General features: G+C 37.3%; 2 protein-coding genes across 3 annotated transcripts; one reads left to right on the top strand and one right to left on the bottom strand.

The window, feature by feature from the left end:
- The first annotated feature begins 477 nt into the window (after positions 1-477).
- Positions 478-4,570, top strand: fosl1a (FOS like 1, AP-1 transcription factor subunit a). 2 transcript variants are annotated; one of them, XM_059515580.1, is made up of 4 exons: positions 478-916; positions 1,697-1,954; positions 2,958-3,065; positions 3,165-4,570. In XM_059515580.1, exons 1-4 carry the CDS (start codon positions 800-802, stop codon positions 3,741-3,743), a joined length of 1,062 nt encoding a protein of 353 aa, XP_059371563.1. In that variant the 5' UTR covers positions 478-799; the 3' UTR covers positions 3,744-4,570. The 2 variants fall into 2 exon arrangements, with proteins under 2 accessions (XP_059371563.1, XP_059371562.1); XM_059515579.1 differs by having other exon boundaries at positions 1,694-1,954.
- Positions 4,571-11,200: 6,630 nt separating this feature from the next.
- On the bottom strand, positions 11,201-13,348 carry LOC132109478 (coiled-coil domain-containing protein 85B-like). Its single transcript, XM_059515578.1, has 3 exons — positions 13,103-13,348; positions 12,515-12,769; positions 11,201-12,400 (listed from the first exon to the last, which is right to left on the bottom strand). Exon 3 carries the CDS (start codon positions 12,238-12,240, stop codon positions 11,638-11,640), a length of 603 nt encoding a protein of 200 aa, XP_059371561.1. The 5' UTR covers positions 12,241-12,400; positions 12,515-12,769; positions 13,103-13,348; the 3' UTR covers positions 11,201-11,637.
- Between the last annotated feature and the right edge of the window lie 439 nt (positions 13,349-13,787).

Here is a 13,787-nt window from a genome sequence, read left to right as displayed (position 1 = left end):
ATTCATTCATGGCATTCATTCGCTGTATGGTGCTTTAATGTGGTCTCTCCACTGGAACGTGCCGAGACCTCACTGTATGTATACACGACTTGTAGTATTTACTCATGGGAAGAGTATGTGAATTGGTTGGTGTGTCCAATTAAATGTAGACCACATACTGCTTACCAAGTGTTAACACAAACCCGCGTGCTAGTACAGAATCTGTACATATCTGAACAGTTTTCCGTAAGATTACTAAACAATAAATAACGCTCAGGTTGTTGTAAAACGCTCAGGTTTCGATTCAGAGTTGTCATTATTGTGAGAACGCCGATCACTAGCTCAAACAGAAGGAGTTCCCGGAAAATCCCGTATATGGTCACATACGTAATCTTCCATGTGACCATACGTCATTGTAAAGACTGGCTGCACCAATTCCCGTAAGAAGGGAGGAGCTAAAACTGTACCGTTCTTGATCACTTATTTATATTCTGGCGAACCACCAGTCTGACAGAAAGATAGAATCGTATTACACAAATTATAAATATTAGTTTTGCATTTATTCTACCTCTGTCGGCAATATGAACATTTTAAATGTTGACAGGTACTGCTAGACTCCCCTAAGTGTATCGTGGTGGATTCGTCCGCTTTCCCGCAATAAGGTGGCTTTTTAACTTGCTTTTGAATTTCGCGTGAACTGTCAGCGATATAAGTAGGAGGGACCTTTTTTGAAAGCAGACCTAGAAAAGTAGGCAGCGACACAGAGTTCACAGCTTTAGTCAACAGTTTCCTTCGGATTACTGAAGAGTCAGCGGCATACATGTACAACTACGGAAACCTGGGCAGAGGATTCGATCGGACCTTCCCAGATAACGGCTCCGGATCAGGCTCGAGCTCCGCGACTCTCGCGACAAGCGCGGTCACAACTCCACAACAGGTACGCGTCTATCTCATGTCTATTAAAGTCATTTGTTATACTCTTCTTAAAATTCAAGATGAGTATGAGACATGTATGAATAATTTGAAACATTTTGTAACATTAAATCATGAACTTTAACATATTATGCTTTAATGCTCAAAATATCACTTAGAAATCAGTTGTAATTCATATGTCTCAACATACCATTATGTATTTTAAACACGTTTTAAATGCCTTCTCTACATTACATTTACATTTAGTAATTTAGCAGACGCTTTTATCCAAATTGAAGTCTTCAAAAACAACGAAAGAGAAATGATATATAAGTGCTATAACAAGTCACAGTTAGCTTAACGAAGTACACATAGCAAGGGCTTTTAAATAATATAATAAATAAAAAGAAAACGAATAGAGTATAAAAAGAATAGAGCAAGCTAGTGTTAGAGGTCTATTTTTGCTTAATAAAGAATAGAATTAAAATAGAATTAGAATTGGAATTTTCTGTGGATAGAGTAGATTTAAGAGCCCCTGTTTAGGATTAATGACAAAATAAATAAAGCAATAACAGAGACCAAGGCAGACAGTAATGAAGTAGTAATAATAATAGTAATAATAATAATAATAATAAGAGATTTAATGATTCAGGTTGGTGTTCATATCTGGGTGTTTCTGCAAACACAAACAACAATGGGTTTATGAGTCATAATGAGATATAATAAAGCCTCCTCCCTTAATTTCTAATGCCACTGCCTTGGTAACTTATGATATATTGTCTGTGTCTCTTGTACTTTGAAGCAGAAGTATTCTGTGGCAGGATCCAATCAGTTTGTGCCCAGTCTCAATGCCATAACTTCAAACCAGGACCTTCAATGGATGCTTCAGCCCTCCATTCTAGGCACCCCGGGACCTTCCAGGGCACTTCGACCATCCTACCCACTGCTGCCAAGAATCCAATCTATGAATCCTCAACTTTCCCAATCACATCAGTCCCGGCCAGGTGTTATTAGAGCAGCTATGGCTGTTGGCAGCTCAACGAGAAGCAGAAATGATGAACATGTAAGTCAAATTTAATAGGTGTCAGTTTGTCTACGTGATGAGGCCGTGCTTAGTCACAACGGGAGACTGTGACAGCATGATTTGTCACTATGTTCACCTGTCATCCTGTCCATTTCTGCCGGTGGTCTTGGCCAAAACCAAAACCAGCCATGCGTGTAAATCTAAAGATGAGATGAGACCCTAATCAAGGTGTGCAAGACCCAAAATGTGTAATATCCTGTTGTCTCTAGTGTGTGGCTTGGCTGTTTGCATGAACATGTTTGCTGATACATTCAGGGTGTGAATTTCATTTGGGATTATTTAAGTTTGTAACAGTTGTAAATGCTAATTTTGAATCTTAAAAAACACTTACTTACATGTAACAATCTTATAGTATGCTATTTACAAGACAGCATCAAACCCAGATTGAACCCAGATATGCTCATTCAATATTAACTCATGAAATCCTGCCTGACTCATGCATCCAAGTCTTGAATATAGCTGGGTGAGAGTGTAATAGTGAGACAGGAAATAGGATATCATGTGATTCACTGGAGTTAAATATTATGACTCATACTTGAGTCACTAGGGTGTTTGCAGGTGATTCATCAATATAAGGTCAGGAAACTACAGATGATGCCCACAAAAGAAAGAGAGTGTGAAATTAATTAAGGGAATATAAACAGATTCATAATAGAGTAATTACAGAGATTAAAAATTGCAACATTGCCTCAAAGTATTTGGTCAATTGAAAATGAAATTAAAAACCTCATCCCCTAGGTGGCAGTATTTTCGCGTTTATCAACTATAAAAATTGAGTTGACCAATTAGGTTCCGATGATTCTAATCAGACATAGGGTTTTACAATTATAATTATTTTATTTTATAATATACATTTTTTATTTTATTTATTACTATTATAATTATATATATTTTTTACTTTTTAATATTTTATTACAGTTGCGTACAATGTTAGACTACTGAATTAATATATTATATTATTTGCTTTACTTTCTCATTCCAGCTATCCCCTGAGGAACTTGAGCGGCGTAGAATTAGAAGGGAACGTAACAAAATGGCTGCGGCTAAGTGCAGGAATCGTCGACGTGAACTGACTGACACATTGCAAAATGTAAGTTAATTTTGCTTAATTTCCATGTTTTTTTTTTTCAATTTAAATGTATTTGCATTACTTGGACCCGAACTGAACATTTTAACTTTCCTTTCACAGCAAACTGACCAGCTAGAGGATGAAAAATCACGTCTGCAGAAGGAGATCGCTGAGCTTCAGAAGGCGAAAGATAAGCTTGAGTTGGTTCTTGAAGCCCATAGACCCATCTGCAAAGTCCAGGACTCGGACTCAGACTCTGACTCCAACGGTGACCTCCCGACGCTGAGTGGAATCAAGATTGAACCTGTGGACACTGATCTTCCTGGACCTTCAAGAGAATCAAAGCATCACGCCAAGCTTAAGTTTAATAAACCCAAGCCCAAAATTACCATCCCACCTCCAGCTTCAGCCTTCACCGTCACCAGCATACCTTTGGAAACAGAGTCTCTTCATACTCCTGTCCTCATCTCCACTCCATCTCTGACCCCTTTTACGGCCAGCCTTGTCTTCAGCTACCCCTCTTCTTCACTGGATACCAGCTCTGCGTCTTCATCCCAAGCTCTCAATCTCGCCAGCTCTCACAGTACCAGCCAGTCTTCTCAACACCCTCAGCCGTGTGGCGTCGCTCATCGCCGCAGCAGCAGCAGTGGAGATCAGTCAGATCACTCTCTCAATTCACCAACCATCCTCACCCTTTAATTTCTCATCTGCTGTGCGGAAAAGTGTTTATGATTTCCAAAAGTGTCCATACTACATACAAGCATATATGTTATGCTATCACCTGTTTATTCTGTTTACCTTTATTAATGGCAATTACCAAGCAACTTGAATGCATTATAAGAATACAGAAGCACCAGTTAAAGGTGATGTGTGTAACGTTTTTGACGTTAAAACACGTTATCCTAGCATAGTAAGGAGACCCAACTATGCCATTCGTAGGCATGAATGCATAACAGATGGAGTAAGTTTTCAGGAAAAGGTCATTTGGTGACGCTAGTGGAGTAGAAATGACACACTTCACCTTTAAGCATGTGTAGTGCAAAGTATAATGTACTATTATCCTTCATATGAAGTAGACTGAAATTTTTATAGCACATAAGTATGTAACACTGAAAAGAAAACCAACTGACTTTTCAGCCGTAATGTACGACTGTAGTGGCATTAATATTAGTATTATTGATTTATAGTAATTTACTTCAGCTTCTTATTTAGTGTATTGGTGATGGTACTGTAGCAGTAAAAAATCTGGCCTGTTAGCAAAAGGTTTAGAGGTTGCTTTTGAGAGTGAAAGCAGTGTAGATCTATCACCATTATGCCTTTCAGGAAGGTATGTCAGTTACTTCAGGAAAGCCATTTTTTAAAGAGAGTCTATTATGTTATTTATTATTACATTACCAATTTTAGAGATGTTAAGGTCTCAACTGAAATGTGGATTCAAAATTTGCTATGCACATGTTTGTGGATTTACACAGTGTAATGTCTTGTTATTTTATGGTTTTAAGAAATACAGCGTTATAATAACATTGTATGCTGAATAAGCTTGTTTTAAAGAAAACTGAAGGGACACCACAACACCACAACCCAACACTGAGAATGTGTACTTCAATGACAGTTCACTGTTACACTGGTTACAAAAATGATATTTTACCTTCACAAAACACTTAAACTGTTACTATACAGGATGTTTTCACTACAAGTGCAAAGGTGTGTGATTCACAGGCCAGTCGAAGTAAATTATATATACTTTATGCTGTATTGAGTACACTACTATTGCTTGACCACATAGAGTTGTATTTATTTTTGAAAACAAGACATTTTTTACTGATTTGATGTTAATTCCTTTAATAAGGAGAAATGTTGCATGCTATTTAACATCTATTAAACATTTACTGAAAATATGTGCTGCTTTTGGGAATACAAAACAATGTTATGATCCTGAGCTGTTTTGTAACATACTATGGTGCCTTGAAATGAGGTGGTCTATTGATTTTTATACTGTATGAAAAATATCAATTATATTGATTTATAGCCCTCTTATAGCTGTAATTTTATTTTTTTATAAAATAAAAGCAAGTTTAGCAAGTGATATTATAGAGAGCAAATCTCTTGCAGCACACAGGGGTACAAGAAGGGAGGAAATGAGAGGTTTAGTGCACAGTTTCCTCCTAGGATATCCTAATGATAATGTTTATATTTTGGGACTGGGAGTCCCCAACAGCAGGTTGACATGCATGCAAGGTCTTAAGTAGGGATGCACCGAAATGAAAATTCTTGGCTGAAACCGAAAACCGAAAAAGAGAAAACCAAGGCCGAAAACCGAAACCGAAACACCGAAAGAAATTATGCCAATTATTAGTACCATTGCATTTATTGCTATGACCGTGTAATAATTTTACTAAAATGAAGACATTGCAATTGCATAAATTAATATTAAAGTTTCAAAGATAATTACAATTACATAAATTATAAAAAACAAAAATACATAATTACAAATTATGCAAATATTTATTAAGCACATTGCAACAATGCACAGTATAAATTAAATTAAAACTAAAAATGTATCCCCCTCATGTGTATATTAAATAATAATGTACAGGCCTACTGGCCTGCAGAAAGGTTTTAAAATGAACTGTTCTCTCATAAAAAAAAGAGCATTTAGGTGAAGTGCATTTGAAATTGTTCTCTGTAGGACTAGAAAGTGCATTACTTCTCCAGTAGGCAAGACTGTTATCACTTCTGGGGATGGGGACTTCAGACAGATAACCATCTAGCTGTTGAGCAGTTGAGCTTGTCATCTGCCTGACATTTGAGAAATATTTGAGAGAGTGTATTTACATAGGGCCAGGGCATAAATAAACATTTTTATCAAATTAAAGCAGAAATCTAGCAAAAATAATATGTCATAATAATATAATATATATATTATATTATATACATATATAATATAATAATATGTCACATATATAGTAGCCTAAGAACAAAATAGCCAACGTATTATTATTATTTGAGGCACTTTCTTGCAGAATTCCACTGAACACATCAGACACCGAGGGTGCATGCCCCTCATCTGGTGCACAGAGACGAGTCTTTTTTTCTGTGCTCTGATCTCAGTCTCCTGCGCTTGGCGCTTCTCCGTTTCCACGCGGGTTCTCCGCACCCAGCGCGGCCTGGATCATTTCTCGTGCGCGCTGCCTTATTTCCGCATCCAAGTAATGGTCTTTATAACGCGGATCAAGCACATTCGCGATGAAGTGCAGAGGATCCGAAAAGATCTCAGTGAGACGTGTGCTGACAGACTCTATAAGACTGTACTTTTCTTTGTTTTCACTTCGTGGTCCGTCTTAATCTCTTTGTTAGGAGACGCTTTAGTGCTGCGAATAAAGGAATAAGAATAGAGAGAATGTTCTCTATTAAGACCCTCTGGTGTGAAGTGAATGTCGCGGGGAGCTCGTGGTCTGCGCTATGCAGGTGCACGTGCAGGTCGCGGTTTCTGTTTGCGTCATCACAACATTTCGGCCGTGTTGTTTCGGTGATAAAAGTCTATCGGCCCGAAAACCGAAAATGCACTTTTGGGCCATTCTCGGCCGAAAATATTCGGTGGCCGAATATTCGGTGCATCCCTAGTCTTAAGTCGCTGGGGGATATTTGTAGCAATCAAAATGAAAAGTGAAAGTCATGACATTTGCCAAGTATGGTAACCCATACTCAGAATTGGTGCTCTGCATTTAACCCATCCAAGTGCACACACACAGCAGTGAGAAGTGAACACACCCGGAGCAGTGGGCAGCTATATATCCAGCACCCGGGGAGCAACTGTGGGTTCAGTGCCTTGCTCAAGGGCACTTCAGTCATGGGTATTGAGGGTGGGTGGAAGAGAGTGCTGTTCATTCACTCCCCCCCACCCACAACTCCTGCCAGCACAGAGACTCGAACCAGTGACCTTCTGGTAACTAGTCCAGCTCTCTAACCATTAGGCCACAGCTGCCCATGATTGATTTTTCTTTTATTCCAAAAATCATTAGGACAATAAGAAAAGATCATGTTCTATGAATATATTTTGTAAATTTCCTACTGTAAATATATCAAGACTTAATTTTTTGATTAGTAATATGCATTACCAAGAACTTAATTTGGATAACTTTAAATGTGATTTTCTCAATATTTTGATGTTTCTTTTTTTTTTTTTTGTACCCTCAGATTCCAGATTTTGAAATAGTTGTATCTCAACTAAATATTTAATTCACTTAGAGCTGCTACACACTGCATGAAAGGTAATTTTCAAAAATCCATACACTGTAAAATCCAATAGTTTACCTTACTTAGATTTAATTAGTTATCTTTACTTAGTAGTTATACTTACTAGGTTTTATTAAGTTTCAGCTACTTTCAAGGCAAATAAAACTATTTACTTACTGTTTTGAGTGACACTTACTTAAAATATTCAAGTAGCCACAAAGGAACCAATGACATTAATAAACCAGTGAGAGGCAGCACTAATATGTTGCTAATTGCCTTTTTTTTTTTAGCTCACCATTATAGTGATTAGCATTCCTTTTGGTTGGGCACTTGAAACTTCATTTATGTTCCTATAATTTTCTCTCTATTAATGGAGAAATGCATCATGAAATCAGAGTTATTTGATTTCAAAGAAAAGTAATAAATAGGTTGCTTTTATAAAATGACCTATTTTTTAATTAACGCATTTTTATGTGTGTATTTAATAATGACCTTTTTGAGATTTTATTTATCATAAATATATTGATATGCTTTTTATATAATCCTTAAATAGTGAGTGGTAATGTGCTGAAGTCACACACAGATTTAAACATTCATCACGTGAATCACAACAATGGTAACAATTAAATTAAATTGATTTCATTAATTGTAACAATAGCCATTTTATTTGCTCTTTTTGTTGTGCTACTGCTGACACAAGACAGCAAATAATATTGGCAAATAAAAACAACAACTTTAAAACAAAGCAAATGCATAATTTATTCTGCGCAATACATTCTGGGAGTCAGTGAGTAGCTATACTAAGTCATGAGTAAACCTAAATGAAAGGATCAAGTACCCCCTACAGTTCTTTTTTAGTTACTAGAACTCTTGTGTAAGTTAACTATACTAACTAAGCATTTGTCAGTACAACATACTATTCCTATTTCACTTTACTTAGTTTTTTCAAGGCAATCAGTTTGCATACTTTTTTTAAGTAAGCCCAACTTATTAGATTTTACAGTGTAATAGGGGCACTTTAAAGAACAAAAGTATTAAAGTGAAAGAACATCTACTTTAAAAGAGGCCAAGTCATACTGAATATACAGAGAACAAATCAAATAAACATGGCGACCATATTTCCTCCACACTGTGCCCTCTGTTATCAATCTGAGCCACTTAGAGAAGACATGAGAACATATGATTGAGATAATGAAGAGGGAGTTTGTACTGAATGAACTGGTGAGCACATGTTTTGCTGAAAGGACCTCTGTATGCCAGTCACAGAAAGTATTACTGTTCTGGCTGTGTAAACAGCATGCCAAAAATAAACCAGTGAAACTACAGCATGACTAAGACCTCATTAAGACATTACTGGGAAATTTTCATCCATGTTATTTAGAAGTCCTTTCTGAGCTGTAATATATACGTCAACACAGAAAAGATTGCTGTAAAAATCTAATTTTTTCCTAACGGAACAGTTTATTGAGCAGTCTATTTTTATTGAAAATTTAGAAAATTTTTCTTAAACCATCATCAGCTACCAAAAATATGTCCATTTTTTTTATATCACTCATTAAGTTGTGAAAACATTTTCTAAATGTTCTCTGAATGTTCAAAATGCCGTTTTTTTTAATTATTCTAAAAAAAACATTTTCTTGGTTATACAAATATTGTATTGTATATATTAATAAATATAGCAGTAACATTTAAAAGACATGGACAAATGTTCAACTATAATGTTTCAGAAGAAATACGTTCCATTAACAGATTTTTGTTTGTTTTTTTGAGAACATTATTAAAAGAACAGATAACTCTGAATGAAAGTTCTATTAACATCACAGGAAGACTGTCCTGAAGGACAGTGCTTTTAGAATTATACTAAAAGGCCTTGCTAAAAACAATTAACTATCAACATGTCTTTATACATAAATATGTATATATATATTCATGCAGAGTGAAAGCATGAGGAAAAAAGACAAGAACAGAACATGGTGTGTCAGTCAAGTGTATTTAAAGCTATCTCACTCACAATGAGCATAGCTTGAAACAAAGCAAACGCTAACCAATCAGAGAGCTGGGTCTTGTAGTTATAAAAGTGCAGTAACTGAAATAATACTGATCATATATTTGGACTTAAAGCATGTACAACAGAACAATCCTATGTAGGGTCTTGTAGTATGCAGTAAATACAACAAAACTTACTATAATAATAACAATATCTAGCACAATCATTATAAAACTACATGTCAATGTTTTTCCCTCCAAACGTTAGTGTCAATTCAGTGTGTAATTAAAGTCTTGGCAAAGCAACAATTGAACACAAAAAGCTTTGTACAGTACAGCTGTGTAGTTAAAGTGGGGTTAATGCAAAAGATAGTTCCTTCGGGATTCAGTGCAGAGCACAGCAACATAGTTAAGTAGAGCACACGTCACTACATCTAGTGAATTATACTGTCCAGTTCAAAACAAACAAGAAAAGATCTCATATTGTAAAAAAGTGGTCTTGTAACGTGCATTTCCAGTGAATCATTCTTGGGCCTCCGTGATATAGCCATATTACGTCAAAAAACCTGATCTGCTTACAATGGAGGCTTTGCTTTCCACAATCCTTTGATACCACTATTTCCTCTCCATTGCTGAAAAAGATTCAGTGCTTTTTGTAAATGATCTTAACAGATCACTACATAGTATATGGCTCTAATCAGTAAAAATGTGAATCTCTAAAGATTCAAGATTCATCGCAGCCCTGTGATAGTGCATCGTAGGAGAAACATCAGCCTGTGAACAGATCAGTGCACAGTAAAACCTGGTACAAGTTAGCAGTATGGTTAGTTTCTCCCAATGTTGTTTAAAATGTCAGCCCCAAAACTATATAAATATTTTGCCCCTATCTACAACCCCTGTAAGAGATGAGAGGAAACATTCCTGAAACACTTGGAAAATCATACATTCAAATAATTCTATTAATAATTAAATAGACCTACTTGAAAATCTGAAGCTTTTGGAACATGGTGGATGGTTCCTAGAAAGTTCAAGCTGGAAGGCCATCTTATAGACCAATTGGTCATCTTGGTCAAAATAGTTTTTGACTAGTTTAGACCAGGTGGAAACCAGTCACCATCTTCTAAAAACAAACCTACCATCTTAAAAAGAAAGTAAATCAAAAATGATTTATTTACGTTCCTTGCAGACCTGTATGACTTTCTTCTGCAGAACACAAAAGAAGATATTATGACAAATCCCTCAGTGTTTTTGTCCATTCCAGTAATTCCCCAATTTAATTTATTTTTTATGACATGCAGCTGAACAACTTTAACCTAAAATAACTTTGACCCTTTAAGTACCCCCTTAGATAATACTTTTATAATTTAACAGGTAATTCATGTGATGTCCACAGGTTCTCTGACATGCAGGTAAACAGATAAAATATATATGACCCTGGACCACAAAACCAGTCATAAGTAGCGTGGCAACAGCCAAAAACACATTGTATGGGTCAAAAGTATCGATTTTTTTTTTTTATGCCAAAAATCATTAGGATATGAAGTAAAGATCGTGTTCCATAAAAATATTTTGTCCATTTCCTAGCATAAATATATTAAGAGTTAACTTTTGATTAGTAATATGCATTGCTAAGAACTTAATTTGGACAGTTTTAAAGTTGATATTCTCAATATCAAATTTTTTTTTTGCACCCTCAGATTACAGATTTTCTCAACTAAATACTGTTCTATCCTAACAAACCAGAGAAATCTTATTTATTCAGCTTTCAGATGATGTAAAAATATCAATTTAAAAAAACCGACCCTATATTTTGTGGCCCATGGTCGCATATTTTGTTGAATATGTGTTTAGTATTACTTTTCATAGTAAAAAAAAAAAAAAAAAAAAATAAAAAAAAAAATATATATATATATATATATATATATATATTCTTCAACACAGCTTCTTTTGTATTCTACAACAGAATGTCATACAGGTTTGGAATGACAACAGGGGGAGTAAATAAGACAAAAAACTTTCATTTCTATGTGAACCATCCTTTTAAGATGGATTAGCACGATGAGTGATACTGAAAGGAAAGGGTGTCACCTTAAAGCTTAAAAATAATTCTGTTTTGCCTGGCACCCAATAATTTCACTCAAGTGTTAAAGGTCTGCCAACTATAAAATATTAATCAATGAAATATAGAGAAACTGTATTTATGGCGTCAAAAGGCCATGAGTAAACTAGCCGGCTTTAGAAGTCTTGGTCTATTTCCACCGAAATAGCTGAGATGTCATTGTCAGAAAATGTAAACTACTTTATTAGACATAAAAAGTCTGTCTCAGCATCAAGAGAGAAGAGTAAAGTAATATGGCTCTGTTCCTCTCCTTCATTCATCTGGTGAACACACCAAGTGCATCTGGTCTGGACTGCCAACACTCCCGGTGCTGGAGCTCCCGTCACCCACGTCCCGGGCCACCATACACGGTATGTTGAGATCCGTGGAGCCACCAGGGCTGGAATCACTTCTGCTCACGCACTCTTCCTCCAGCACCAAACAAAGTTCCTTCAGATCCAGGTTCTCCTTCACCAGACCGTCCTGCATCCGCTCGAGGTCAGCGAGCTTCTTGAGGTATCCGCCGAGGTCCTCGCGCATCACTTTAGCAGCGTGATGACCGAATAGTTGCCACTCACGGGAGAGCTTCTTCACTTTCAGACGGTCGTCGTCCAGAAAGCAGCACAAATCCCTAAGTTCCTGGTTCTCCTCTTGCAGCCTCTGGTTGATGACTTTGAGTTCCCTGATTTCAAGCAGATGTCCCTGCAGTTGTTTATTGACCTCCTTGATTAATCGACCGCGCTGTATGAGAGCCGACATCTTTTCCGATTCTTCTCTGCGGAGTCGACTCACCAGCTCTTCCTTAGAACAAGCCAGCAAGTCTTCATCGGACATCTTTGACAGCTCCCGGTTCAGTATTTCACCGTCGCTCCCCATATTGTACACAGAATCACCGTCAATTGTTATTACAGCGGGTAAACCTTAAAATAACTCTCACGAGGCACATGAGATGTCAGTCACTGTAAATGAATGGCAACATTCCTCATCCAGGCACGAAGAAAACGCTCCATTTCCTCTTCGATCTGCAATTTATAACCTATAATAAGGGGGGAAACACACAATTCTTATAGCCTAGCCTATGGCTTTTTTGTCATGTTTAACGATTAAAATATCAAACACGTCTTGAGTGCAACGCACTAAACAGGCCTACCTCTCTCCTATGTGCTCTAAATTGTAACGGGCAGCATTTATTTCTGAGTATTTAGCTTCTGGGAATCTCTGAAGCACAATCGTGTCTGTTCCTGTTCCTCGGGTTGGGATGAGAGGTCAACACGGAGGTTTAAAATAATCCTCGTGGAGCATCTCTTCTCTTCTGTATTATCAGGGATCACGATGTCCGCCCGCATCCGTCTCTCTCCGCCCTAAAGCTTTTCCAGTGCACAAAAACCACGGAGCTATTTAGTGTCTAAATAGAAGAAAAAAAACATCCAGTCGCTTGCGTTATGCATAAAACGCGCTGCAAATATAAAAAAATAAATAAGAGTCGAAATCTATGACAGGCTGGATAGTGCTGCATGCGATTGCTCGGGTTTTTACAAAGAAACAATGTCGGATAAACCGAATTAACGACGCTGAAATGTATGGTGGGTGCCTTCGTGGTGATTCCTGAGGAATTCGTTGATGTTCCTTGAGATTACAGTGTTTCCTTTGGCGATGGTGGTGGTGGTTGGGGAGGCAGTGATGTCTTCCCCCATCTCCTGCTCCCCTCCCTTCTTCACCCCCTCCCCTCTTCCCTTACCGTAAAAATCTGTACTGTATCCTGGATGGTACATGAGTTCCCCTCTCACAGCTGTTTCTAATGTCTAAAGCTCACCATGCTCCTATAACACACTAAAGATACATAGCAAAGGATATTAAACCAGGTTTCTATTGAAGTGAGGTCTAGATGAGACTGCATACACACGGGACACACAAAACTAATGGAAAGGGTGACAAAAACCTTTTCTCTACTTTAAGCCGAGGTATTTAGCCACATCCTTCCGCCCAGCTCTCCAGCACAATTGCTAGCACGAGGATGTAACAATGTGGGGTGTTAACCAGGGCCTGGGGTGAGGGGGGGGGGGGGGGGGGGGGGGTTGTTGCTGGAGTGAGAATGGAAGCAGGCCACAGTTTCGGATAAACGAGAGGGAGGGGTGAACAACGGCATGCAAGACAATAGGGGAGAGGTGCAGAATAATAAGGCAGTGTTGAAAATATACTTGTGCCCTTTGGTGGATTCAGTGAGAGTTAATTGCCATTTGAATTTTTTTTAAGTTATGTTGGCTAAGCTGCTGCAGGGGATTAAACATTTAACATTATTGTAATGAAATATCCCAATAATCTGGTCATGATGGCGTGGTCATACACTTAAATATGAATTAAACAAATTGTAAATTCAGAGAATGTCTTTGTCAGTCTAATGCTTCTTAGAAATTTAAGAAATG

The sequence above is a fragment of the Carassius carassius genome, chromosome 29, assembly GCF_963082965.1.
Source record: "Carassius carassius chromosome 29, fCarCar2.1, whole genome shotgun sequence".
Taxonomy (NCBI): domain Eukaryota; kingdom Metazoa; phylum Chordata; class Actinopteri; order Cypriniformes; family Cyprinidae; genus Carassius; species Carassius carassius.
Note: the sequence above shows the minus strand (reverse complement) of the source record. Positions and strands in the feature narration are given on the sequence as shown.

Coding starts and splice junctions, on each gene's coding strand:
- fosl1a (XM_059515579.1), top strand. CDS start 800: ATGTACAACTACGGAAACCTGGGCAGAGGATTCGATCGGACCTTCCCA. Junction 917..1,693: donor CGGTCACAACTCCACAACAG/GTACGCGTCTAT, acceptor TGTACTTTGAAG/CAGAAGTATTCTGTGGCAGG. Junction 1,955..2,957: donor GAAGCAGAAATGATGAACAT/GTAAGTCAAATT, acceptor TTCTCATTCCAG/CTATCCCCTGAGGAACTTGA.
- LOC132109478 (XM_059515578.1), bottom strand. CDS start 12,240: ATGGGGAGCGACGGTGAAATACTGAACCGGGAGCTGTCAAAGATGTCC.